This window comes from Jaculus jaculus, chromosome 21 (assembly GCF_020740685.1).
Source record: "Jaculus jaculus isolate mJacJac1 chromosome 21, mJacJac1.mat.Y.cur, whole genome shotgun sequence".
Lineage (NCBI taxonomy): Eukaryota > Metazoa > Chordata > Mammalia > Rodentia > Dipodidae > Jaculus > Jaculus jaculus.
The window spans coordinates 7151563-7179421 of NC_059122.1; the positions used below are offsets into that span (position 1 = coordinate 7151563).

The 27859-nt window shown below is 47.8% G+C and overlaps 1 protein-coding gene across 4 annotated transcripts in view; it reads right to left on the reverse strand.

The window, feature by feature from the left end:
- Positions 1-27859, reverse strand: part of Usp24 (ubiquitin specific peptidase 24) — a 143938-nt gene that overhangs the window by 22243 nt on the left and 93836 nt on the right. For all 4 annotated transcript variants that reach the window (XM_045139213.1, XM_045139216.1, XM_045139215.1 and 1 more), the window contains 16 exons: positions 27212-27329; positions 24154-24298; positions 23356-23475; positions 19924-20049; positions 18707-18805; positions 16120-16202; positions 15517-15658; positions 15202-15321; positions 14216-14436; positions 13779-13903; positions 11310-11445; positions 10550-10700; positions 9605-9700; positions 8392-8495; positions 6190-6303; positions 2005-2101 (listed from right to left, as the gene is read on the reverse strand). In XM_045139213.1, the coding sequence (XP_044995148.1) occupies positions 2005-2101; positions 6190-6303; positions 8392-8495; positions 9605-9700; positions 10550-10700; positions 11310-11445; positions 13779-13903; positions 14216-14436; positions 15202-15321; positions 15517-15658; positions 16120-16202; positions 18707-18805; positions 19924-20049; positions 23356-23475; positions 24154-24298; positions 27212-27329 (1997 nt within the window). The remainder of the gene's footprint in view (positions 1-2004; positions 2102-6189; positions 6304-8391; positions 8496-9604; positions 9701-10549; positions 10701-11309; positions 11446-13778; positions 13904-14215; positions 14437-15201; positions 15322-15516; positions 15659-16119; positions 16203-18706; positions 18806-19923; positions 20050-23355; positions 23476-24153; positions 24299-27211; positions 27330-27859) is intronic.

Consider the following 27859-nt stretch of genomic DNA (forward strand, 5'->3'; position numbering starts at 1 on the left):
TTGAAAAACATTTCGCTTGTTTAGAGACCATTTTGGTTGACATGGCTTGTGCCTTCCCTCCCGCCCGGACTGTTCTCGGACACTCTCGATACGCGTCTCCTCCTGAGCATGTCTGCGCTCACTCCTCCGAGGGTGGCACGAGCCTCGTGACAGCCCCACCCGCCCCGTCACGCCGTTGGAAATACAGTCAGCACGCACACAGCACGTCACGTTCAAAGGACTTTACAAGGAGGCAAAGTGGGTGGCAAGAGGCACAGTCTCTGCCGGGCGTGGTGGTGCACACCTTTAATCCCAGCACTAGGGAGGCAGAGGTAGGAGGGTCGCCATAAGTTCGAGGCCAGCCTGAGATGACTGAGTGAATTCCAGGTCAGCCTGGACCAGAGTGAGGCCCGACCTTGAAAACCAAAAAAAAAAAAAAAAGAGGCTCCATCCCCGCAGTGGGAAAAGTGAACTAAATACGCAGCGGTGGGGAGCCGACAGCGCTCCGCTCCCTGCCCTCTCCGGCCTCGGAGGCTGGCGGTGCCACGGGCCCGTCCATTGCTAGGAAGGCCACACCAACTCTGCCTGTCCTTCCGTCAGCCGGTATAGGAGCAAAGGAACAGAAGGAGACGGTCCTGCATTAACCACTCTTTTTCTCACTACTTCTTTTTTTTAATGTTACGGCATTCTTGAGGCACCCAACAAAATATGGGAATCTCCCATCAGTGGTCTTCAGCCTCTCCTAAACAGCTCTCAACGTGACTTGACAGATTCTGCGTCCAGGCAAGGTGTTCTTTGAAGAATGGCCAAATGGTTAAATGACTGCCTCACAGTATACGTCAACTTCCTAGAGACTCCTGGAACAGAGACAGCCTTTCTAATGGGCGCACTTGACTTCCTGTTCCTTCTGGCTGAACCAAGCTCCTGAGCTTCTCTGGTCTAACAGTGTGTCCTGGGACAGTGCTGAGGGGCCAAGGGCCTGGTGCTAGACCCTGTACTGGGAAAAACACCCTCTTTAAGAGACTCAAGCTTGCAAAGCTGGCACCTGAATCTGAAGCAGCAATTCTGGAATCTGGGTTTCACTGAGGCACATTGCCTGAAGCCAATGTTGGCAACAGCCAATTTGCTCTCAAAATATTTTTCAAAGTTTTCCATGTAGTGTTAGCTGTTTGAAACAGCAACTTGGAAATAATTGCTGTGCTTGCTAAGACTTAGTAACAGATTGGATATCCAGATTTATAATGTGTACCATGTATTTCCCTAATGCTTAAAAACTTTTGGGGCGTGAGGACAGGAATAAACACCATGTGGCACTGTGAAGACGTACTGTAGGAAACAGGGACAGGAGGAAGGGCTGCAGAGGACAGAGCGGCACAGGGAATAAGGAGACTATCAAGACAGTATTAAGGCAGTGCAACATTATGAATGGCATGATGCAGTTTGGTTGCCAAAAACTGTTAGGACAGGAAAACAGGTTTTAAGCAGGAAATGCCACGGGTGGTTCCCAGTGTCTAGACTAGTAGACCTGGGCTCTGAGCAGACCCAGGCCAGGTGATCTCACAGCCAGTTCCTGGAGAGTGTGGCGTTCTGGAGAGAAAACTGTGAGCAGACAAAGCAGACCTGAACTCTGAAACCTACCCTGGTGTCTGTGAGATGGGGAGGAAGGGACAGATGTCTGTCCTGGCACGCGTCACGGGGTCACTCACAGGTACGTGTGCCGCGTGGCACGTGCTAGCCTCCAATCCTACCCTGGTGTCTGTGAGATGGGGAGGAAGGGACAGATGTCGGTCCTGGCACGCGTCACGGGTCACTCACAGGTACGTGTGCCGCGTGGCACGTGCTAGCCTCCCATCCTACCCTGGTGTCTGTGAGATGGGGAGGAAGGGACAGATGTCGGCCCTGGCACGCGTCACGGGGTCACTCACAGGTGCGCGTGCCGCGTGGCACGTGCTAGCCTCCTATCCTATATCTATATCACTATGTTCGCTGGAGAACATTTGGTAAAATCTTACAACCACGACTGACCTTGTCTTGATAAAACAAGGCACTGTCCAGGGTCTTCTCCAGAATGGTGGCGACAGCAACACGTACTTCTCTCACACTGCACTCCAACAAGAAAATCCTAAAATAAAGAGAAATGTGACTTAAAAAAAGAGCAAAAAGAGGACGGTACTGAGTAACCCTAGCCTGCTCTACGTAACCGCTGTCTGAACAGCCACAAAGCACAGCGGTGCCGGTATGGCGCCCCGAGAGCTTCCGCGCTCTCCCACAGGCAGCCAGGATCTCCGTCACCCCACTGCCGTCTCCTGTGCACCTCTGAAGGCTGTGCGGAAACGGACAGGCTCTGCTCAAAACCCACCGAGGTTGTAAGTGGCAACTCAAACCCGCTTCAAACATTACGTTCCCGTAAGAGTCACCCTGTGGCTTGACTATACTCAGGTACAAATTCTCGTGGAAGGACCCTCCCCCGGGAGGGCTGCCCATCTCATGCTGCACCCTATCAGAGGCACCTACAGAGCAGAAGCACACGGGCGGGGAGGGTTCTAGCAGGCACATGGCCAGCCTCCGCCGAAGTAAGGGGCGAGGCAGGTGGGCACCGCGGAAAGGAACCCCTGTGTAACGCTAACGTGTGCGAAACTTGTAGAGCCACGTCTGTGCGGACTGAGTGCTGAGACGACGTTTCTAAGATACCCGGGGGAAACATAACTGGGACGGGAAAAGATTTAAAGCAATTAATGCTTCTGTTTGGCCTGAGAAAGGTTTTTTCTTTTTTAAGTGCTTTCAAAGGAGCACCCATGTCAAATAAATAATAAAATAACATAAATATTTATAAAAAAGAATTCAAGGACCTTCTTAGTTATTTGAGAATCTGTCTCAATAAAATAAAAATGAAACAAGAACAAGTGCTTGGTTCTGTCTCTCGCTCTTTCTAAAAATAAAAATTTAAAAAATGCTTAGGGGGCTGGACAGATGGCTTCGTGGCTAAGGTGCTTGCCTGCAAAGCCTAAGGACTCATGTTCATTCAACTCTCCAGATCCCACGTAAGCCAGACACACAAGATGACACACGTGTCTGAAGTTTGATTGCAGTGGCTGAGGGCCTGGTGTACCAATTCTCTCTCTCATGCACTAAAAAATAAAGGGGGGCCAGTCTGTTGGGTTTGCCTCAAAGAAAAAAACAAAAAACAACAACAACAAAAAAAAAAAACGGGGAAAAGTTATAGTGAAGTGTATGTCTGAAATTTATTTCAGACTAGGAGAAAAGGCCTGTGCATGAGAGTGTGCTGTGAGAGCTGACATAGTCCAAGAAGGCTTTGTAAAAGTGTGTTGATAACCATAGCTAGGGAATGGATGCGCCAGAGAGTTCATTATTTTGTCTACCTTTATGTATGCTTACAATGCCCACAGTAAAAAGCTCTTAAAGGATGTGTTCTTCATGTTAGTAGTTTAAAACGTTCAGGTCTACTGATAAAAGTATTTATTATTATTTTAATTAAAAAAACCTGTAAGTTAAAAATTGCCTAAAAAAAGAACTAGTCTGAGGTGTTGATCTAAAGGCAACATTATTTTCACACGGATATAGTTCGGGCTGACCGTACCTAGTCCAAGTCAGTGTAAAATCTGAGACCTTCTGACCACCTGCACGGTATCACTAGTGGAAACTAGTGACCGGTGCACAAAACTGGACACAGCACCTTCGGAGTCTGCATAAAACAGGCTCATAAAGCACAAGCGAATTCATGCTGCACTTGCACCCCGTCCCCAAGACACCTCGGTAAGTATGAAAATATTCCAAAATGCAAAGATTTCCAAAAAACTATGACCCCAAGAATTTTGGATAAGGGCTACTCAACATGTACAGTTTATATGTTTATATTGCTGGACCGACAGCAATGTAAAATATCTTAAAGGCTCTCAAGTAAGTAGAACAGAAGATCATTAATTCTTCAAAAGTATCAAGTCACAGTAATTGAGACTAATGAGTGATTAGATCTTAAAAAAGAAGCTTTGGTAATGTACCGAGATTTTTCATTAAGAATACCAAGCATTAGCCGGGTGTGGTAGTGCACGCCTTTAATCCCAGCGCTTGGGAGGCAGAGGTAGGAGGATCGCTGTGAGTTCAAGGCCAGCCTGAGACTATGTAGTGAATTCCAGGTCGGCCTGGGCTAGAGTGAGAGCCTATTTCAAAGGAAGAAACCAAACCAAACCCTAAGAATTAGGATGGAAGGAAGACAGCTGATAATCACGACTGCCTTGACATCTAGGCCTGAGTGAAGTTTCTGCTCTGCTTCTCCCCTATGACTAGCAGCCTGGCACAGCACTCGGCTATCTTTGGGAGGGCATCCTGGCACTGAATTAGACCAGTGCCAGCAGGACAGGCACGGGGCATTTCAAGTCAGGCTGTTACCTCGCTCGTCACGAGTGCCCGCACCTCTGCATGCACGTGTGCACGCTGCGCCGACCCTCTGTGTGCAGCAGGGGCCGAGCAGACCTCCACGACCTGAGGTCCCCACAGCGGCAGGCCAGCTAAGCCGTGGAGCACGCCACCACAGGGCTCATCGGCTCAAGAGCGGGGAGAGGTAATGGCCTTTCTGAGAAGGGAGGACTCAACTGACATCTGAGGGAGCTGGAGGCATGAGGCTTCCCACAGAGGAGGGCCAGGCCCGGGGGCCTCAGGCAGGTTAGGAGAGCTGGGCATGTTCCCGACGCCGAGGCGGTAGGCGGGAAGGAAGAGAAACAAGGCCAGCCTAGGAGGACGGAGGCAGGGTCAGGCCGGGACTCTGTTCTACTGCAGCGCTGCGGGCTCTCCTAGGGAACTTCTAGGAAGGAAACGATGTGATTTAACTAGCTTCAACAGCACACTTTCTTTTTCACAGAAAAAAGAAATGGAAAGCTCAAGCAGGCAAGTGGGCATCTGGGGATGAGAGGAAGGTGGAGGGGAGGTTTGGAGGCTGCTCAGAGGTGGGACGTGATGGGGCTCGGTGGTAGGGGCCTTCCTACACGTGCAAGGCCCTGGGTTTTGTCCCCGGCAAGGTGCATGCACGCACATTCACACTATTTCATCAGACTTCTCACTCGTCACCAGAAAGGACTTGCATTTCTGAATTCCCCTCTATGAGTCTGTTTTAAGGTAAGAAAGAGCACAGCATGTGTATGCTGATGGAAGTTACCATCGGGAAAGCCTGGCAGGTGAAGATGAAGGAACAACTGTTGTTAACTGAGGGACTGCGCGGATGGCTCAGCAGGTAAGAGGGTTGCCGGACAAACACGGGGCCTGACTGGCTCTGAGCTCTGTTCCCTGGCAGCCAAGTAAGCAGCAGGGCCCGGCAGGGGAGGGGCTCTCTGGTCAGGGAGAGACCCCATCGCAAGGGAAACACGTGGGTGAGTGACAGAATAGGACGCCCGCCACTCCCCTCGGGACTCTGCAGCACACCACATGCACGGAAGCAGGGTAATTCAAGGGACAAGCTCCTCAAAAAGGCTACACACGTGGGGCCTCACTCTGGGAGGACAGGATGTGTCTGTCACAAGACGCGGGGCAGGGGGTGGGGTGGGGAGCGGACTCTGCCCGGCAGCTGTGCGGGGCACACGCGGCGAGAGCTCATTGATGACCCCACTTCTGAGGACCATCCGGATGAGGCCATGAGCCAGGAGCGAGGTTTGCTCACGCGAGACGTCTGAGTCGGAGGGAGGAAAGACCCCACGGGGGCGAAGGACGCGGGACGACCTCTCCTGACACTTCAAACGCTCAGCTTCCCAGGGACACGGTGCCTCGGTGTTACAGGTGTAAACATTAAGGACAGCGAAAGCGTCTTGGGTTTTCAGCAGGCAGATGGCTTTGTAGATTTCGTACATAAACAGACGTAGTGCCGCAGGCCCCTTTGAGCATCTGGCTGAGCTGCACAAGTGCGTTGGGTTTTCCTACTTACTCGCTGCCAGGTCGCGACCGCACGAGGACACCCGCCCGCCTCTCCTGAGCCACTGGAGCTCAGGGCCCGCATGCCCGAGCACCCAGTGGGTCCTTTCCTGAACCGCTATTCTTGCCTCATGCACTCCCCCTGAACTCAGTGAACCCTTGCCAGTGCAAAGCTTAAAATGAACTCCATTCTGAAAAATGATTTCGAGATAAAAAAAATAAAGTGTTGAGAAGCTTTGCTTCCAGGTGATGAGACACACACGCTTCTTCTAATTAAGAGACCTGGACACTTACTTTATCAATTCTCGTCCTTCAGAACCAATGAAGTACTCAACCAGCCACTGGCAAGCATCAAAACTTTTGGAAAGTAACGCTTCGATGGTAGCAATCCACTCTTCCGTATCGACTCTTAAAGAAAGCAGAGAGCAGCGTCAGACCCCAGAGAGCACCGCTCTGGAGAGTGCCTGTCAGCCACCCCTCCCATTCTGGACAGGACAGTGGGGCAAGTGAAGTATTCAGTGACCACCCACTGAGCTGGCTTGACGCACCACACAGTTACTTCTCATGGCATTACTTGTGCTGAGACTTTTCCTCCCTTCCTGAGACATAGGAGCTCTTACACCTGATTTTTGTCCCCAATCAACTTTAAGTAGAAATACAGCCAGACTTACAGCGTTTTGTTTAGCACAACTAATTTGCACTCCAAAGGGCCACTTTCAGAATAGTCCATTTAAAAAAAAAAACTTACTGCTATGACCGTGAATATCCTGCTCCATGAAATAAAACATTAGACAAAAAAGGTGAGTTTATTACCCATGACCTCACGCTGCCCCCTTGAGTTCCCAGCACCCCTAGAGTAGTAAATGTAAACTAGGTGGAAATAGTGTGTACAATGAATGAATTTCACAAAAAGTAACCAGCTTTCTTTCCCAAACTAGCCCTATGCAGACATGAAAGAACACATTCTCTTCAGTAATCATGTAATACCGAGGCCACTAGTGCATGTACAGTTATAACACGTACGAACGAGCCTGTCATTAGATTTACTTTCTTCTCAGAGAATTTGATTGCAGGGCTGGAGACATGGCTTGGTGGTTAAGCGTTTGCCTGTGAAGCCTAAGGACCCTGGTTCGAGGCTCAATTCCCCAGGGTCCACTTTCGCCAGATGCACAAGGTGGCGCATGCGCCTGGAGTTCGTTTGCAGTGGCTGGGGGCCCTGGCGCGCTCTCTTTGCCTCTTTCTCAACAAAAAAATATATTTTTAAAAAGAGTTTGATTGCAAAACTGTTCCCTGAGCACCGGCGCGGGAAGCTGCCTCGCTGGTTAGGGAAAAGGTTCGCAACTCCGTGGATGCCTTTAACTGCTTCGTCAACTCGCCTCCCGTTCCCAGGTGTCTCCTGTGGATCACGGCTCAGCTCTCAGTCTTCACTCTTACGTTCGGAGAACTTGTTAGCAGAACTGGACGCAGACCATCTCTACACGTCCTGGTTCCAAAGCGCTCCATGGTTTCCTCGTGGACAGAGCAGTGGCCATCTCTACACGCCCTGGTTCCAAAGTGCTCCACGGTTTCCTCGTGGACAGAGCAGTGGCCATCTCTACACGTCCTGGTTCCAAAGTGCTCCACGGTTTCCTCGTGGACAGAGCAGTGGCCATCTCTACACGTCCTGGTTCCAAAGTGCTCCACGGTTTCCTCGTGGACAGAGCAGTGGCCATCTCTACACGTCCTGGTTTCAAAGTGCTCCACGGTTTCCTCGTGGACAGAGCAGTGGCCATCTCTACACGTCCTGGTTCCAAAGTGCTCCACGGTTTCCTCGTGGGCAAAGCCCAGCCAACTTTCCGCTCGGGCACTTGGGCACTCGACGAGCTCCAAACTGCGCCCAGTCAGCGCTCACGAGCACCAGGGCAGCAAGGCTAACTAGTTACGCACAGGCGCCTTCCACAAGTCCCGTCTGTGATCAAGAGTCTCCCTGCCTGGCAAAACGCTCTGAAGACATCCGCCCTTTAAAAGCCTGCCTTACTCTCCATATCCAGGTGTGGCTTTGCCCAACTCCCCAAGATGACCAAATTTATGCCACGCATCTTTTCTGTTTTCTTTTTTGTTGCTTTATTTATCCTTCTCACTAAACCTTTCTTAAAGACAGAACTTATGTCTTAGGACCCTGAGTATATCTGGTACTCACTACCCCAACAGTTTGAAAAGCTAAATTTGTAAGTTTATTTAATGAATTAACCAGTGACTTTTAAATTTTAATTAATTAATTAATTTGAGAGAGAGAAGCAGAGAGAGAAAGAGAGAGAGAGAGAGAGAGAGAATGGGTGCACCAGGGCCTCTAGCCAGTGCAAAGGAACTCTGGATGCATGTACCACCTTGTGCATCTGGCTTACGTGGGGTCCTGGATCCTTAGCCTTCACAGGCAAGTGCCTCAACAGCTAAGCCATCTCTCCAGGCCCTTAACCAGTAACTTTTATCAAGATTATGCAATCATACCACTCTTACCTGAGTTTTTTCTTTGTCCGTAGGTATGTTTGGAAAAGGAACTGAACGGCAAGCTGCAAGCTGACCTTGGCCATGCAAGGATAGTATGGATGCTTTAATTTCGTCTAACAGAAGAAGGAAAAGAAGGATTTTGTTTTTCCCCACAGACACCTTACAGTGATTACTTATGACAATGGGAGGAGCAACAACACACAGGAGTGAACAGGCGAGACCTGATCCTGGCACTTAGGACCAGTAGCTCAAGGTCATCGTGGGCTACACGGTGAGCTCAGAGTCAGCCTGGGATACACAAGACCCTGTCTCAAAAAACACACAGCAAAGACAAAGCAAAAAGAAAATCATTCTAGGAAATATTTCATTTAAAAATTTTAAAAGACATACTCTTCACTTTTCAATGAAATCTTCTCGAAACAGAGCTCTGACGAGCACAGAGATGAGGACTATTCTTCCCCTTTGGAAAAGCTGTAACTATGGTATTAAAGGAAGGGAACGGGCTGGAGGGATGGCTTAGCGGTTAAGCGCTTGTCTGTGAAGTCTAAGGACCCCAGTTCGAGGCTCAGTTCCCCAGGTCCCACGTTAGCCAGATGCACAAGGGGGCGCACGCGTCTGGAGTTCGTTTGCAGAGGCTGGAAGCCCTGGCGCGCCCATTCTCTCTCTCTCTCCCTCTATCTGTCTTTCTCTCTGTGTCTGTCGCTCTCAAATAAATAAATAAAAATTTTAAAAAAAAGGAAGGGAAGGACTAGAAAGCTCACCCAGCATGGCAACATGCAATCACACATCAGGAAAACGAATCTCTACAAAGTCCAATATATGTTGCTATGACCTCACAGTTATGTGACCTCATAGCTATTCGGGCTTGTCACAAATCTAAACAAGGGCACTTTGAAAATCCAGGGTCTGGAGAGATGGCTCGGGGGCTAAAGGCAGCGGCATGCAAAGCCCGATGGCCCCGGCGTGAGTTCCCAGGACCTACTAAGGCCAGATGCACAAAGTGGTGCATGCGTCTGGAGTTTGTAGTGTCAGGAGGCCCTGGTGTGCCCATTCTCTCCCTCTGACTCTGACTCTCTCTAAATTATCATTTCTTAAAAATCCAGTATGTGGAAACCTAGACACACTCATAATCCACATTAATTATTCTGCATCGCAGCACCAGAGTGAGTGGCGCTCTGCGTGCTAACGGGACGTCCGTGGTGACAGTGCGCTCAGTACTTACAGCGTTCAGCGACGCCAGGGACAGCACAAAGCTGAAATAGTCACTGCTGTACACATCCCTGTTCTTCATGAACTTTAAGTTTTCATCTCTTACCATCTACAAAACAAAATTAGTACCAACTGTAGCAAACAACGTAAAAATAATAAATACATGCATGTCATTTCTAGTAAAATGTTTGAGAAGGATCTGTAAAAAAAAAATGAGTAATTTGCACTTATCTTCTCTCAGGCTTTGAATTTTGAAAAAGAGTGACAATCTTCCTTTGGAGCGTAAGATACTGTGGGAGAGTGAGCTACCATTCATACCCATCAACCTCTTTCAGGGTCAGAAAACCCCTATGCAAGGGTCACGGGAAGTCTAAGCTGCTATCTAGGGAGGAGGGACAGCTTTCCAGCTACTCCGCGGCTCCCTGTCTCACACACCTGGCTCAGCTCCCTTTCTCGTCAGGAAAGAATCCTCGCGTTTAGGCTCTTTAGCTTTTGGCTGTTTAATGTTTAAGAGCTGGACGGAGCAGTTCTGAGTTCAAATTCTTGTTCTGCGTCAACGGCAGACTAGACTGCTTCTCTTTTACTGAGCCTATTTTTCCCATCTGAAAATGGGTGCAAAACCTCTGTAAGCTTTTATTTACGTATTGGGACGAATTAAGACACTGGTCTGAAGTCTATAGCACACAGAAAGCACTTAACCAAGAGTGGTCACCCCTGGGATGCTCGTCTTGACTGAAGGCTTTCCCTGATAAGAAGCTACCTCAGCAGGGAGCCTCCACTTGGGGATGGTGCGCGTCAGGCCTGGCTCACCGCCGTGGCGCTGGCGCCGCCGCCTCTGCGCAGGGTAAGAGGTCAGCTGGCACAAACGAGGCGAGGAGCCAAGGCGGCGCAGGATTTGCACTCTGGACTCTGACATTGACCCTAATTTTCTCCCTTAGAATAGTTCACTCGTTTTTACCTGGTATATTCGAGCTGGCATTTTCTCCACAAATAGCCCTTTCTTCTCCCCCTTTTTAACTAGCTTGGTTAGAATGGAGAGTCGATCATTGTTTGGCCTATGGGGCCGAGGAGACGATTGGGGCGAAATCTCTGGTGAAGATGGAGCTGACCTGAGGCAGAATCAGAAAACGGTTGGGGACAGAGTGGCTTTTCTCTCAGCAGTTACTACACTTGCCAGGGTCACACCCGGGAGGACACTCCACTTAGATACGAACGGCACGCTTTCCTGATACAGCAGATTCAAGGAAAATCCACTGACTTCACTGACAGAAAGACTTAAGAAAAAAATTCTGACTGTGTTGCAACAGAAACGTTGCACTCAATAAATAAAAAAAGGGGCTGAGGCGATGGCTCTGTGGTTAACGTGCTTGCCTGTGAAGCCTAGGGAAACAGGTTCGATTCCCAGTACTCACGTAAGCTGGATGCACAAGGTGCGTGAGTCTGGGGTTCGTCAGCGGTGGGTAGAGACCCTTGGCATACCCCCCCCCAACTAAAGTAGCCAATGAATAAATGCTGCTCCCTCCTCCCTTTAAAATCCCAACTGTAGATTGAAACACAAAAAAAAACCCCTCAATTCTGGAATGACGTAAGTTATATGCATGTTTCTAAACAGAAAATAACTTTCTGCCAGGAAGAAAAGGCACAGGAAGCGGTCACAGACAGAGTTAAGTTCTCCTCAGACTTTCTGTGGCGCGCAGGCGGCCGGGCGGGCGACTCACAGGGAGAGGTCCTCCTGCCTCACGACGCCCACTCGGCTTTTCTTCGGCAGCACGGGCGAGCTCTGGTCCGACGCCCTCTGGTAGAACAGCATGTAGGCGTTCCAGTACCTTCGACGCACGTCAGGGTACGGGTTTGCTGTTTGGCGACATTAAGCAGGCAGGCTTTGTAAGCGAAGGGCTTCTTATCGACACAGCAGAGGCAAGGGGCCGGCGTTAAGTGTCACTAATGTGTTCCACGCACAGTGTGAGCGGAGTGCGGTCCGCTGAGGCACCGCGTGCAATGGAAGTCAAGGTTCTCCAGCTCTTGGACTAGACCACTTGCGAGACGGACGGCAGGGAGGGAAGGAAGTGAGGGATGGTGCACTAAGGTAAGAAAGGCCGGGTGTGGTGGCGCACGCCTTTAATCCCAGCACTGGGGAGGCAGAGGTAGGAGGATCGCCGTGAGTTCGAGGCCACCCTGAGACTCCATAGTGAATTCCAGGTCAGCCTGGGCCAGAGCAAGACCCTACTTCAAAAATCAAAAACAAAATCAACCAATAAGGCAAGAAAGTTAAACCCCAAAAGGCAACATTCAAAAACATGGACTGTGGATAGCGTGGGATCGTAGTTGCCCTCAGCTCACCATTTTGTAAGGATGGGCAAATCTAGGTCACTTGGCAACGCATACTACAGTCAGACCTTACAGGCTACCATTATATGCATGATGGCAATGGAACTGAATCTAACAGAGTGGCACTACTGTCAAATTCTGATTGCATTCTGTCACAAATCTCCCCCTCCCCTTTACTCCTGGGGATGTGGGTATCTGGAAAGAAAAACTGACTTACCACACATAATAAGAACAGCCCCAACAAGCACAGGTGGTAGGAGTATTTATGAAGTTATCGTGCTAACTGGAAAGGGTAATGAACATTTTTAGTGGACAACTAGTTCTTCTGAAACCTTTTTTTTCCTCTCTCAGATAGGGTCTCACTGTAGCCCAGGGTGGTCTGAAATTCTCTTTGCAGTCTCAGGCTGGCCTTGAACTCATCACGATCTTCCTACCTGTGTCTCTGAGCGCTGGGATTGAAACTATTTTTAAGGTTGAAATTCTTTATCAGTGTTCTTTTGATGTGGTTTGTTTCATCCTCTTATAGCTGCCTAACCAGGCTGAACATTCCCAGTGTGGCCGCCAACGAGTTGTGCCTCCACAGCCAGAAGACTACGATTTTGAAAAGAACAGAGTCTGCCCTGCATGAGTGGATGACACTGTTCTCAGAAGCCATGAGGTTATTAAATGAAAGCCCCAGGGCCAGGGGTGGCACGCCTGCCTTCAAGCTGTTGGCCAAGGAGATCCTGAGGCTCCCCAGCAACACAGGCCATTGCCAGCGCTCTGGGTTGCCTCGGGTGAGCCTCTTTGGCTGAGGACCACATACACAGGGACACGGCCGCGGGAACTAGAGAACTCCAGCGGGAGCTGAGCTGGAGGACTGCTGAGTCACCTCCCGGTGACGCGCGCATGGCGTAGGTGGCTGGGTAAGAGCTGTTGCTGCCAGTCTTACTCAGCTGTGGACCCTGTGTGCTGCACAATGGACATGCCAGGCCAGACGTGCCCATTGGTACGACATGTGGGTAGCCAACCACTTTCTGAATGTATCTTAGACCTACTCCACAGGAGGGCATTTATGCGTGGTACTGTAAACTTGGCCAAAATTCATGGTTAGGCCAGTCATAGGCCCTACGAGGGAAACGACTGCGGTTGTTTTGCTAAACAGACATATACCCATCAAAGTGCCTTCTAGATACTTCGGATGCTCTCAGTTTCAGTCAGAGGAGTTTCTTTCTGCAGTGGGAAGCAGTTACTGCAGAGACTGTAACGGGTCAAAGTGCTGAGAACAAGAGACTGTTGAGTGTGGCTCAGCCCCAAGGAGAGCTCACCCCCGAAGGCTCGGGGAGCGTGCGGGAAGAAGGGTGGGGAGAAAGGCAGGGGACAGCTGAGGAAGCAGGGGGTGCCTCAACACTGCAGCTCCGCACGCCTGAGACGGGCTTGAGACCCAGCCCATCAGTCAGTCAACATCTTGTCATGGAGGGAAGAGGGGCTCTGAGCCCCCATGCCTCTCCGGGGTTCACAGGCCGTTAGCTACTGCTAAGGTGCAGGGGTGCATGGCCCTGCCCTCCCCAGGGACCTGCCGGCAGTTGGCGTCTGCAGGGGAGGGAGGACGGCCGAGACAGGCTCGTTAATGACACACGGCCACCGCCCTGCCGCCATGCTCGTGTGACAACCCTCGTTAAACTCATTTGGTCACCAACAAAGACAAAGAGGCCGGAGGATGACCAGTTGGGAACAGAACGGCATCAATGGGAGCTGGGACAAGAGGGTGATATGGGGTGAATATGCCCAAAGTACACGACATACATACATGAACATATCATCATGAGACCATTATGATGCGCTAATTAAATATCATACGTTCCCGTGTGAGTACTTACTTTGATCGTAGACTTTTGGTCTGTACTCTCCTCCAAAGCACTCGTAGTCCAGGGTTTCATCACTTAGGTCAAACTCTTCCACAACGGTGTCATTAAACTTATACCACTTTCCTTTTCCACAGCCCCTAGGGCCCAGAGATCAGACAAACGGCGTAACTTAGAAAACAGGCACGCCCATGCCCTGCACTTACATGCGTATTACTCACAGTTACCTGTATACCACTCACAGACGAAACAGCTGATAACGTTGGACAACGTAGAAAAAGAATGAAAATGTAGCAATAGCAATTTCAGTTTGTAAAACAACTTTTCAGGACTGAGGGCAGGGCTGCCTGGGCGGCTGTGAGCGCCTTTGCCAACGTAACGCACGGGGAGCACAGGTAAGGAGCACAGACAAGAGGCCGCAGGGCGAGGAGGCGGCGGGCAGGGACCCTTACCGCCTGTCCTTGACGAAGGAGTAGTAGTGGCCCGCGTGCGCCTGCCCGCTGTGCACAATGACACCAACAAGCTCATAGTTCTCCGTGAGGGCGACTTTCTTCCGCGGGGATCCTCCGCTGCCTTGATCCATACTTCTCCCATTTTCCCCAACTTCGGACGACGAGTCCTGGCGAGCCATTCCCGAGACTGTGTACGGCTCCATGTTCAGCACCCAGGGGAACTGCAGGAAGGCCCAGGAGCACCTGAGTGCGGGCGGCTCACGACCGCCTCTAGCGGCACCCAGGGGAACTGCAGGAAGGCCCAGGAGCACCTGAGTGCGGGCGGCTCACGACCGCCTCTAGCGGCACCCAGGGGAACTGCAGGAAGGCCCAGGAGCACCTGAGTGCGGGCGGCTCACGACCGCCTCTAGCGGCACCCAGGGGAACTGCAGGATGGCCCACGAGCACCTGAGTGCGGCGGCTCACGACCGCCTCTAGCGGCACCCAGGGGAACTGCAGGAAGGCCCGGGAGCACCTGAGTGCGGGCGGCTCACGACCGCCTCTACCGGCACCCAGGGGAACTGCAGGAAGGCCCACGAGCACCTGAGTGCGGCGGCTCACGACCGCCTCTAGCGGCACCCAGGGGAACTGCAGGAAGGCCCAGGAGCACCTCAGTGCCGTGGCCAAAGCTGTGCCCCGAGCCCAGTGAGGCCTGACCCCCCCCACACACACGAGCACGGCAGCACGAAGGGACGGCTGGGGTCCAGGACGGGGAGTCGCTCCCGGTCTGAGTGCTGCAGACACAGCGAGGACACCCTCCAGACGGAGGGTCGCCCCCGCAGATCTGCCCACCTTACTTGGTGGACCCTTCTCAAGATGAGGGCTGCAGATTTCATGCTGGAGCTGAAGCCCGACACTGAGAGGACAGGTGGGATGTGGAGGCAGAAGGGAAAAGCAAAGGGGACGTAAGGCCACAGTTGTGAGAAGCTTCAGGAAGGAAACGTTACCCTTATTTGTTCATCATATTTGATGGAGCGTCCACTCTCCCAGTCAAATCCAAACCTCATGAGGTGAATTACCAAGACACTAGGTAAAGACTTGATACAGGTTCTTTTCACTGTTATTCTCTAAGGAAAAGTAAAAACCAGTTACTCCATGGAGAAAACGAGGAAACAAGTATAAAGGTTTTTTATGTCTGTGTAAAAGAAAAAAAATGCAACCTAAGGGAAGCAGCATGCAAAGCTTGATCTTGATAAGGATCTGACATGAACATATACAAGTTATACATCAATGTAACTGGAAAGGGGAAACCTAATTAATACCTTTTCTTTACACTTTTCACAGTAGTATGCATTGCTTCCTTCCAGAACTTCTCCTCTAACAAACTGGTCCAAAGAAATTTCCAAGCTTTGACAAGAAGTGACTCCCAGGTTGAGAGCCATGAAAGCTTCCTCACGTTCATATCTGCTTGGGAAACAATAGAACAGCCATGAACACAGAAATCATCCAAATATGGGCTTGACCACAGAACTACATTCACCACCAGTGCAGTCTACACAAGCTTTGACATTTTAAGATGACACTGATGCATAAAAATCCAAGTTGTGACATTGTAGAGTTCCTTAAAATTGTGAATTTCAACTAATACTTTAGGGACGTGAGTGTACACACGCACACAACTATAGAAATGGAAACCAAAGCAATTTCATTCACTGACAAATTATAGTCCTTTGAGAAAAGTATTTGTAAATCATTCAACAACTGAAATACTTATAACATACTGAAGTATCATTTAAAAGTCTTATTCCCCCTGTGGTGCTGGGGATCAAATCTAGGGATTCGCACAGCTGGACCAGAGCACTAACACTGGGGTGCATCCCAGGACTAATGATCATTATTTACATGCCAGTGACAACTTCACTAACCTGTGAGGACAGTCTTTACAGATCTTCTGATCAGAATAGATGCCCTGGAAAGTATTCTTAAAAATTTGGTCTCTCCCCATTTTCTGTTGGATAAAAAAAGTTTTGATGCCCTTAGATCTTAAAATTTGGTTCATATGGAATTTTATTTAGAATCTAAAACACGAATTTTAATTTCATCACTAAAATACAAGGAGTGACTTTGGTATTTTCAGCTAGTAGCTAATGGAAGGCTAATAACTCACTATTAGACCCAAAGTCAGGGTAAAACAAAAATCAGAAGAGGAGGAGAGAAGGATCACCAGTCATGAGAAGTCAGAGAGGAGGAGGACAAGTCGTTCATGAGGAGTCAGAGAGGAGGAGGAGGAGTCATTCATGAGGAGACAGAGAGGAGGAGGACAAGTTGTTCATGAGGAGTCAGAGAGGAGGAGGAAGAGTCGTTCATGAGGAGTCAGAGAGGAGGAGGAGGAGTCATTCATGAGGAGACAGAGAGGAGGAGGACAAGTTGTTCATGAGGAGTCAGAGAGGAGGAGGAAGAGTCGTTCATGAGGAGTCAGAGAGGAGGAGGAAGAGTCAATAATGAGGAGACAGAGAGGAGGAGGAAGAGTCATTCATGAGGAGTCAGAGAGGAGGAGGAGGAGTCATTCATGAGGAGACAGAGAGGAGGAAGACAAGTTGTTCATGAGGAGTCAGAGAGGAGGAGGAAGAGTCGTTCATGAGGAGTCAGAGAGGAGGAGGAAGAGTCAATAATGAGGAGACAGAGAGGAGGAGGAAGAGTCATTCATGAGGAGTCAGAGAGGAGGAGGAAGGGTCATTCAAGAGGAGACAGAGAGGAGGAGGAAGAGTCGTTCATGAGGAGTCAGAGAGGAGGAGGAAGAGTCATTCACGAGGAGTCAGAGAGGAGGAGGAAGAGTCGGTCATGAGGAGACAGAGAGGAGGAGGAAGAGTCGGTCATGAGGAGTCAGAGAGGAGGAGGAAGAGTCGGTCATGAGGAGTCAGAGAGGAGGAGGAGGAGTCATTAAAGAGGAGTCAGAGAGGAAGAGGAAGAGTCGGGCATGAGGAGTCAGAGAGGAGGAGGAAGAGTCGGTCATGAGGAGACAGAGAGGAGGAGGAAGAGTCGGTCATGAGGAGTCAGAGAGGAGGAGGAAGAGTCATTCATGAGGAGACAGAGAGGAGGAGAAAGAGTCGGTCATGAGGAGACAGAGGAGGAGGAAGAGTTGGTCATGAGGAGACAGAGAGGAGGAGGAAGAGTCGGTCATGAGGAGTCAGAGAAGAGGAGGAAGAGTCGTTCATGAGGAGACAGAGAGGAGGAGGAAGAGTCGGTCATGAGGAGTCAGAGAGGAAGAGGAAGAGTCATTCATGAGGAGACAGAGAGGAGGAGGAAGAGTCAGTCATGAGGAGTCAGAAAGGAGGAGGAGGAGTCATTCATGAGGAGACAGAGAGGAGGAGGACAAGTTGTTCATGAGGAGTCAGAGAGGAGGAGGAAGAGTCAGTCATGAGGAGACAGAGAGGAGGAGGAGGAGTCATTCATGAGGATAGAGAGAGGAGGAGGAAGAGTCAGTCATGAGGAGTCAGAGAGGAGGAGGAAGAGTCGGTCATGAGGAGACAGAGAGGAGGAGGAAGAGTCAGTCATGAGGAGACAGAGAGGAGGAGGAAGAGTCATTCATGAGGAGTCAGAGAGGAGGAGGAAGAGTCATTCATGAGGAGTCAGAGAGGAGGAGGAAGAGTCGGTCATGAGGAGTCAGAGAGGAGGAGGAAGAGTCGGTCATGAGGAGTCAGAGAGGAGGAGGAAGAGTCATTCATGAGGAGACAGAGAGGAGGAGGAAGAGTCGGTCATGAGGAGTCAGAGAGGAGGAGGAAGAGTCATTCATGAGGGGACAGAGAGGAGGAGGAAGAGTCGGTCATGAGGAGACAGAAAGGAGGAGGAAGAGTCGTTCATGAGGAGTCAGAGAGGAGGAGGAAGAGTCGGTCATGAGGAGTCAGAGAGGAGGAGGAAGAGTCAGTAAAAGCTAATGACAAAAGAGACAGACGTTGTGATTTCAACTCTCTTCTTGTGCCAAAAATAGCACATATGAAGTGATTCCTGATAATTTTAATTTTTTTTCTCAAGGGCATGTATTTGTAAGTTATTTTAAAGGACTGAAATGTATAAATCATGCTTAGTGAGGAGAGGCCAATGCTACTGAGGAACTTGTACATGTTTTGCTGGGACAGACAGAAAACTCCGAGGCTCAATACCATCATACAGAACTCCTCATCAACGATCTGTACCTCGTTCAAATAATTCCCAGTCCCCAGAATGCCTACAAAGGGGCCGTCAGTTCACTAGGACTCTAAAGCCAGACTACAGCTACGTTCAATACCCACACATGAATGGCCACTGTTATGGATTCTGTGTCTCCCCCCTCAGCAATGGGATTACAGGCACATGTCTCAATGTCTGGCATTTGATGTGGGGACTGGGGATCTGAACTCAGGTCCTGATCTGCCAGCACTGTATGTTTTTATTTTGAAACCCAGAAGCAAGGAAGGAATTCTTCTATCGCACTTCGGTAAGGGTGAGGGTGAGGGGTGGTGAGGCTCCTGGTACCTTGAGATGCTCATCCATCTGGTCAACGAGGCTAGTGAAGAACTCATACGCGTCCTGCTGCTCCCGCACGTACAGCTCTTTGTTCCACATCCTGAAGATCTGCGCGCGAACAAGAAAACACATTTTAAAAGGACTAATCCCAGCTATGGACCGAACATGTGAGTATACTGACGTGCAAGTTCACCCTTAGTAAGTGGAAGTTTCTAGTACAGTTAGGCATGCTCATGTTCGGTCATGCAGACGTCTCCTTGGCCCTCAGTAACTACAGCGAGTCTCTGATAGCAGAGGTGAGGAGAAAGTGAGCCTGCAGGCCACGCAGTAAATTTCTTTCTTAGAAACTGTCTTTATAGTGAAAGGCACAAAGTATCTGTTTCCCAAACATAATGAAACACTTTCATCCCAGCTCTCGAGAGGCGAGGTAGGAGGACTGCAGTGAATTCGAGGCCACCCTGAGAGACTACAGGAGAGCCTGGGCTAGAGCAAGGCCCTACCTTGAAAAGGCAAAGCAAAACAAACAAAGAAAAAAGAAACAATGCTTTCTAAGGACACTAGTGAAACTGACACACATTCAAACCAATTATTTCAACCAATATTTTAAAGAGTAAATATAAGAGACATTAGAAAGTCAAAACAGATTAATAAATTGTAGGAATTATATGACTGATTATTCTTAACATTCTAATCATTTCACAAGCACCAATTTATAGTATAACAAATATATATATAATATATAGTTATGTACTAATATATAACTTTTTTTGTTTTTGTTTTTCGAGGTAAGGTCTCACTCTGGTCCAGGCTGACCTGGAATTAACTAGGTAGTCTCAGGCCGGCCTCGAACTCACGGCGATCCTCCTACCTCTGCCTCCTAAGTGCCAGGATTAAAGGCGTGCGCCACCACGCCCAGTGTAATATACCTAATACTCTGATAGGCTCTTAGCAATGGGATTAAGTGAAGACATGAAACCGTTATCACTAAGGGAAGAAAATGCAGCCAAACTCTAAGTATCTAACATCTTTCTTTTTTTTTTTTTTTTGAGGTAGGGTCTCACTCTAGCCCAGGCTGACCTGGAATTCACTATGGAGTCTCAGGGTGGCCTTGAACTCACAGCGATCCTCCTACCTCTGCCTCCCGGGTGCTGGGATTAAAGGCGTGCGCCACCACGCCCGGCGTATCTAACATCTTTAAATCTGCACAAAGTCAATGGTAGAAATACCTTCCAAAAGTTCTCAGGGACATAGTACTGCAGCTTGCTTTCCATCAGGTGCCCAAAGAGAGACTGGACTTGGTAAAACACGCTATCGTCTGGATTGTCTGTCTCATCGTCCACTGAAAGCAATGACTAAAAAGAAAGGAAGTACACTGAATTTGAAATGTTTAACTGCTTCACACTAAACTCAGACATACACATATATTAGCACTAAGTGCTAAGTATGGTTTGATTTGGATACAACTACATATTTAGCTCTACTAATTCCTACTTAGGGTCATTATGAAAAAAGCATCTCTTTAAGTATTTGATTAGGAAAAACTGAAACTAGGGTTTCTAAAATGAATTTATACAATATGCATGAAATACTCTCAAAATACTGTGTGCACCCTCACAAACTGTTATTACTAAAAAGCACTGAAGATAGTCTATTTCTAAAACATTAAAAACATTAGTGACCTTTAGAGCAGCTTGAGAATTACTTGGATGTTAAAAACCTCATCAGGTCAAGTCTGTTATATAGGCAGATATTAAAGTTACAATTTTGCAAATTATGTGACTACAACCATTTGACACAGTTTTCAGAAGCTAAAAAGAATCACTAGTGGGCTGGAGAGATGGCTTTGTGGTTAAGGCACTTCCCTGTGAAGCCTAAGGACTCAGGTTTGATTCCCCAGGACCCACGTGAGTCAGACGCACAAGGGGTCGCACGCATCTGGAGTTCGTTTGCAGTGGCTGGGGCCCCTGGCATGCCTATTCTGTCTCTTTCTTTCCAATAAATAAAATATTTGTGTGTGTGTGTGAATGATATGTTTATTCTTTTTTTTTGGATTTGGAATTTGTGTTAACATTTTTTCTTTTCAAAAAAATTTTTTATTAACAATTTCTATGATTATTAAAAAAAAATCCCATGGTAATGCCCTCCCTCCCCCCTAAAATATTTTTTTTTTTAAAAAAAAACCATAAAAACATTTAATGCAATGCCTATCAAAATTCCAAAGGCATTCTTCATGGAAATATAAAGAACAATCCAAAAATTCATTTGGAATCACAAAAAACCTCGAATATCTAAAATAATACTGAGCAACAAAAATAAGGCTGGTGGTATCACCATACCTGATTTTAACCTATACTACAGAGCCATAGTAACAAAAACAACGTGGTACTGGCACAAAAACAGACATGTAGATCAGTGGAACAGAATAGAGGACCCAGATGTAAGCCCAAGTAGCTATAGCCACCTGATATTCGATAAAAATGCCAAAAATACTCATTGGAGAAGAGACAGCCTCTTCAGCAAATGGTGTTGGGAAAACTGGATATATATCTGCAGAAGGATGAAAATAGATTCTTCTCTCTCTCCATGCACAAGAATTAAGTCCAAATGGATTAAAGACTTTAACATCAGACCTGAAACTCTGAAACTGCTAGAGGAAAAAGTAGGGGAAACCCTCTAACATATTGGTCTTGGCAAAGACTTTCTGAATACAACCCCAATTGCTCAGGCAATAAAACCACAGATTAGTCACTGGGACCTCATGAAATTACAAAGATTTTGCACTGCAAAGGACACAGTGAAAAAAGCCAAGAGGCAACCTACAGAATGGGAAAAAATCTTTGCCAGCTATATATCTGATAGAGGATTAATATCTAGGATATACAAAGAACTCAAAAAGTTAAATAATAAGGAATCAAACAAGCCAATCAAAAAATGGGTTATGGAGCTAAATACAGCATTCTCAAAGGAAGAAATACGAATGGCATATAAGCATCTAAAAAATGTTCCATGTGACTAGTAATCAGGGAAATGCAGATTAAAACTACATTGAGATTCAATCTCACTCCTGTCAGATTGGCCACCATCATGAAAACAAATGATCATAAATGTTGGCGGGGATGTGGAAAAAGAGGAACCCTTCTACACTGCTGGTGGGAATGCAATCTGGTCCAGCCATTGAGGAAAACAGTGTGGAGGTTCCTAAAACAGCTAAAGATTGATCTACCATATGACCCAGCTATAGCACTCCTAGGCATATATCCAAAGGAATCATCTCATTTCCTTAGAAATACGTGCTCAACCATGTTTATTGCTGCTCAATTTATAATAGCTGGGAAATGGAACCAGCCTAGATGTCCCTCAACTGATGGATGAGTGGATAATGAAGATGTGGCACATTTATACAATGGAGTTCTTCTACTCAGTGGTAAAAAAAAAAAAAAATGAAGTTATGAAATTTGCAGAAAAATGGATGGACCTGGAAAGGATTATACTAAGTGAGGTAACCCAGGCCCAGAAAGCCAAGCGCCACATATTCTCTCTCATATGTGGATCCTAGCTACAGATGATTGGGCTTCTGCATGAGAAGGAAAATACTTAGTAGCAGAGGCCAGTAAGTTAAAAAGGAGACATAAAGGGAAGAGAAAGGAAGGGAGGAGGATACTTAATAGGTTGATATTGTATATATGTAAGTACAATGATTGTGATGGGGAGGTAATATGATGGAGAATGGAATTTCAAAGGAGAAAGTGTGAGGGGGGGCGGGAGGGCATTACCATGGGATATTTTTATAATCATGGAAAATGCTAATAAAAATTTTAAAAAAATGTTTATTAACAATTTCCATGATTATTAAAAAAAAATCCCATGGTAATGCCCTCCCTCCCCCCTAAAATATTAAAAAAAAAAAAAAGAATCCAGGGGCTGGAGGGATGGCATAGGCGTTAAGGTGTTTGTCTGAAAAGCAAAGGACCCAGATCTGATTCTCCAGGAGATGCACAAGGGGCGCACACATGTGGAGTTTGTTTGCAGTGGCTGGAGGCCCTGGCACGACCATTCTCTTTGTCTCTCATCATCTTTGTAGGTCAAATAAACAAACAAACAAAAATAAAATATTGTTTAAAAAAAAAAGAGTCCCAGGCTGGAGAGATGGCCTAATGGTTAAGGAGCTTGCCTGCAAAGCCAAAGGACCTCAGTTCAATTCCCCAGGACCCACGTAAGCCAGATGGCATAAGGTAGCTCATGCATCTGGAGTTCGTTTGCAGTGGCTGGAAGCTCTGGGGTACCCATTCTCTCTCTCTCAAATAAATAAATAAAAATAAAATATTAAAAAAAAAAAAAAAGAATTGAGTTGGAGAGATGGTTTAGCGGTTAAGCGTTTGCCTGTGAAGCCTAAGGACCCCCGTTCGAGGCTTGATTCCCGAGTACCTACATTAGCCAGATGCACAAGGGGCCCATGTGTCTGGAGTTCATTTGCAGTGGTTGGAAGCCCTGGTGTGCCTGTTTTCTCTCTCTCTTTGAAGTAAATAAATAAAAATGAAACAAACAAACAACAAAAAGAAGCCCTAGTTACTTCAGGTTTCAACAGACTCAAGTATGGAACAATTCAGGCAAGGCACAAATTTTTTCTCTCATCAACCAGGGCGCAGGAAGGAAGTTACCTCAGGGAGCCCAGGTTGCATGTAGAGCTGCTGGAAGACCGCATTCATGTAGCAAGTCGCACCACCGTTCCTCAGCCCCACAAACCCGGAACTGGATCGGCCATCCACTGGGGGGAGGAACTGGAAAGAGAAGCAAAAACACAGGAGGTGAGTGAGCATTTGACCACGGGCACATGTCCACTACAGCCGTACGGGATGACCGAGAGGAGAAAGTGGCATAGACTTATCTATCCAGCACGTAAGGAGACGCATTCCAGCAAAGCCTATGGTCAGGAAGCCCCTATGTGTGAGCTGCAAGGGAGGAAATTCACCCATCTTCATGCTTCTTTTTGTCTGTATAGTATGTGGTCCATAGCAGGTGTGTATTTGGTTATTCGTTTATGTAGTCCTGTATTTAGTCAACTGACTGTCATTCAACAAATATTTTTTAAGGACCTACTACGTGCCAGGCACTGTGGTGCAAAATAAGGAGTTTATAGTCTAGTAGTATAAACTTTAAAGAACATATTTTACCATGCTTTATGAAGCAGCTATACTAGATATATAATTAATAATTGAGGTAGTGCTTTGAAAAGAAACAAAAACAAAATAGAACTCCATGAAGTGTGCTGGGGCTCCAGGCTCAGGGAAGTGAGGGTTGCAAGCAGAACAGAGGAGCCTCAGTGTGCACATCTGTACACACGTGCACGTGCGCATGCGTGCGCGCACACACACCACATATACTACACAACACCCAAAAGTTACACATTTAGGAGATTGTTTTAAACTGTGAGGTGCATCACAGTTTAGAGAACTCACGTCAAACTCTTTGGTCAGAGCCGGGTCGGGCTGGTGGTGCATAGAAAGGAGCTCTTTGGTAATAATCTGAAGATTTGAAGGCGAGCTATCAGCCAACATCACAAGGACTTCATAGGCTGCCAATCGGCTATTCACTGTGCTACACCTAGAAGTTAAAGGCACAAGTCAATTTTAACCATGAATGATTTGTTCGGGTTGTTAGTGAAAAGAAATCAACATCCAGAATGAAAGAACGAGAGCTGCCTTCCTTAAGCACTCTGGAGGCGAGTCTAGGCCTGGAATGTGGAAGTCTACAGGCCACATGTTCAGAAAGGATGAAACTTTTACAGACAGATACCTTCTTGGCCTAATGATAAATAGCAAAATTCTTTTAAACAAGTGGCAGGAAAAAGAAAGCCTTGAGAATCAGCACAGACACCCATAAACACTTCAGGTGCTGGAGCACCAAAATGTTTCCAAGGTGAGGAGTCACCGTTCCACTTCACGGAGGACAGTGGAGACAGAAATCCAGCTTGCCCCGTGAAGTGACGCACAGCAGAGCAGACTTCCTCCACTGCCTGCCTTCACCCACCATCCATGCCAGCCCCGCCCACCGGCCGTCCCAGCGCGGGAGGGCACGCAGAGGGCACACCATTCCTCCTCTGCAAAACCTCTGCGCGTCAGGGGCCGGGCTCTGGTCGGCACGCCCCTGAGACAGCTCAGGGGCCGCGGGGAGGTAGGGCTCCAGCCATTCCTGCTTAGGCTTATGGGTTCAAGGGAACGAGTGAGACATGAACGGGAGGTTCATATGCACAGATGGAAGAAGCTCTCTGTTACTGTGATTTAAAAACAGCCTTACTTTCAAAACAGTTTGTTTATTTTCCCCTTCCCGTGTGTTTTAATCGTCTCTCTCTGTCTCTTGCACATAGCTTTAAGGATTTTGTGAGGAAAAGCTGCGAGGCAAGTGAGTACGCCGCCCACACAGTGGAGAGGGGCAAAATAAAATGCTTCTTGTTCCATTCAAGGTCCTGATGAGTTTCAGAACGACTTCGGAGGCATCGCTTCTGACAGATCAAGGGAGAAGGCCTGTGTGGGGGCGCGCGCCTTTCATCCCAGCACTTGGGAGGCAGAGGGAGGAGGATCACCGTGAGTTCGAGGCCACCCTGCGACTACAGAGTGAATTCCAGGTCAGCTGTACTAGACCCTATCTTGAAAAACCAAAAAAATATACATATGTTTTCTCTTGTCTAGAGAGATGGCTTAGTGGTTAAAGTGCTTGCCTACAAAGCCTAAGGACCTAGGTTTGATTATTCCAGGACCCACGTAAGCCAGATGCACAAGGTGGTACATATATCTGGAGTTCGTTTGCAGTGACTAGAGGCCCTGGGGTGCCCATTCTCTCCCTTTCTGTCTTTCTTTTTAAATAAATAAATAAATATTAAAAACTATTTTCACCAGGTGTGGTGGCACACGCCTTTAATCCCAGCACTCGGGAAGCAGAGGGACGAGGATCACCAGGAATTTGAGGCCAGCCTGAGACTATGTAGTGAATTCCAGGTCAGCCTGGGCTAGAGTGAGACCCTACCTCAAAAAAATAACAACGGGGGGGGGGGGGGATCAAGGGAGAGATTCACCAATAAAAATTTCATTACAGCCGGGCGTGGTGGCGCACGCCTTTAATCCCAGCACTTGGGAGGCAGAGGTAGGAGGATCGCTGTGAGTTAGAGGCCACCCTGAGACTACAGAGTGAATTCCAGGTCAGCCTGGGCTAGAGTGAGACCCTACCTCACACACAAAACAAACCAACAAAAAAAAACCCCAAAAAACAAAAAAAACAAACAAAAAAAATTTCATTACAGCTTTGAGGACATACAGCTTTGTTTGTACTAAAAATCAAAATCTCATGATTTCTGCTGCTTATTAAAGAGCCTGTGGGTCTACTGTTGAGTTTTTAAAAGCAGGACTAGACAGAAAGGGGGATGGGAATAAGAGCCTAGCAGACAACCCACAGTGCTAATCTAATAAGGATTCTCTAGCTGCAGAAACATTCACATAGAATATTGATTGTGCCTTGACTGTATCAATTATCCCTGAAATTTTAGAACTTTTTTTCCATTGTAAATACCAAATCTTTATGTTTCTTCAGGATTACTCAGTTATCTCTGTTATTTAACCAAACAAATTAGATTTAGAGCAACTGATTATTGTGAATTTCTACCCATGAAGAAAAAAATACCTGACTTCAAAATTACACTTAATAAATCACTGGCAGTTGCAGTTATGAGAACATAGAAATGACTGGGCATGTGAGGAGACTCACACTACAGAGTGACTGGACACGTGAGGAGACTCACACTACAGAGTGACCAGACACGTGAGGAGACTCACACTACAGAGTGACCAGACACGTGAGGAGACTCACACTACAGAGTGATTGGACACGTGAGGAGACTCACACTACAGAGTGACCAGACACGTGAGGAGACTCACACTACAGAGTGATTGGACACATGAGGAGACTCACACTACAGAGTGACCAGACACGTGAGGAGACTCACACTACAGAGTGACCGGACACGTGAGGAGACTCACACTACAGAGTGACCAGACACGTGAGGAGACTCACACTACAGAGTGATTGGACACGTGAGGAGACTCACACTACAGAGTGACCAGACACGTGAGGAGACTCACACTACGGCACCTCTCCTGTTCTCCTAAGAAGCCCTGACGCCATTTATGTGGAGCCTTTTAACTCTGGAGTTGGTTCTGGGAATTGAACCCAGGACCTCTGACATTCTAAGCGTGTGCTTTACCACGGAGCTACATTCCCAGCCCTTACACATAACTCCCCAATCTTGGTTTCCTTCGGAATTTATAACTGTCGGGTCATCACACTTGCCATGTGCCAGGCAGGCTGCTACACAGCCCTTTTGCATGCATTAACTTATGTTGTGTATGATGGAGGACAAAGACTCACAAGATGGAAGACAAACTCCAAGTTAAGAAAATATTTTTAGACTACAGTTTCAAACTAGAGCTTTTTACCAAAACTGAACACAATGTGCATGCTCCATACTTTGGATGAAAGTCCTGTTGACTGATGGCGGCACTGGCAGCTGGAGAATGGCTGTTCAAGATAATTCTGGAAGCTCGGAAGAGGAAGTCATCTAGCAAGGGTTTGATGAGCGATGAGCCTGGAATGGAGCGGAGCAGCATGTGAGGGTGAGCGTGGGCCGTAACGGAAAGGCCCTGCCGGCACTCTTCATCCGAGCAGCAAAGGCTCCCATGGTGGCCAACAGAAGCACCTTGAGTCTCACTTTACTTATTTTCTCAGTGCTTGGTATGTGACCCCTCGGTGGGCGGGGTGGGGAAGTGATAAGGAACAAAGGTAGACAAGTGAGGGTGCTTTCCTTGTGATCTGAACCCAGCAAAGGAATCAAACTGTCGCAGAAGCACAAGCGCTAAGAACCCCGGTCTGGGGGCGTATCTGAACGCTGCTCTGGGGTCAGGGAAGCCCGCCCACAAGGGCTTAGGAGACTCCTGAAGCCTTGCTCTCTTCAGGCAGAAACATCCCTTTCTCCTTCCTGCCTAAGAATCCCTCTTTTCTATGCATTCTCAACATCCAAGAATGTAAATCGTTGGTGCAGTTAACTTTTAGTCTGTTTCTGAATACCCTCTGAAACATTAGCTCTTGTCTGCACCTTAGCTTGTCTAGATAGTAAGG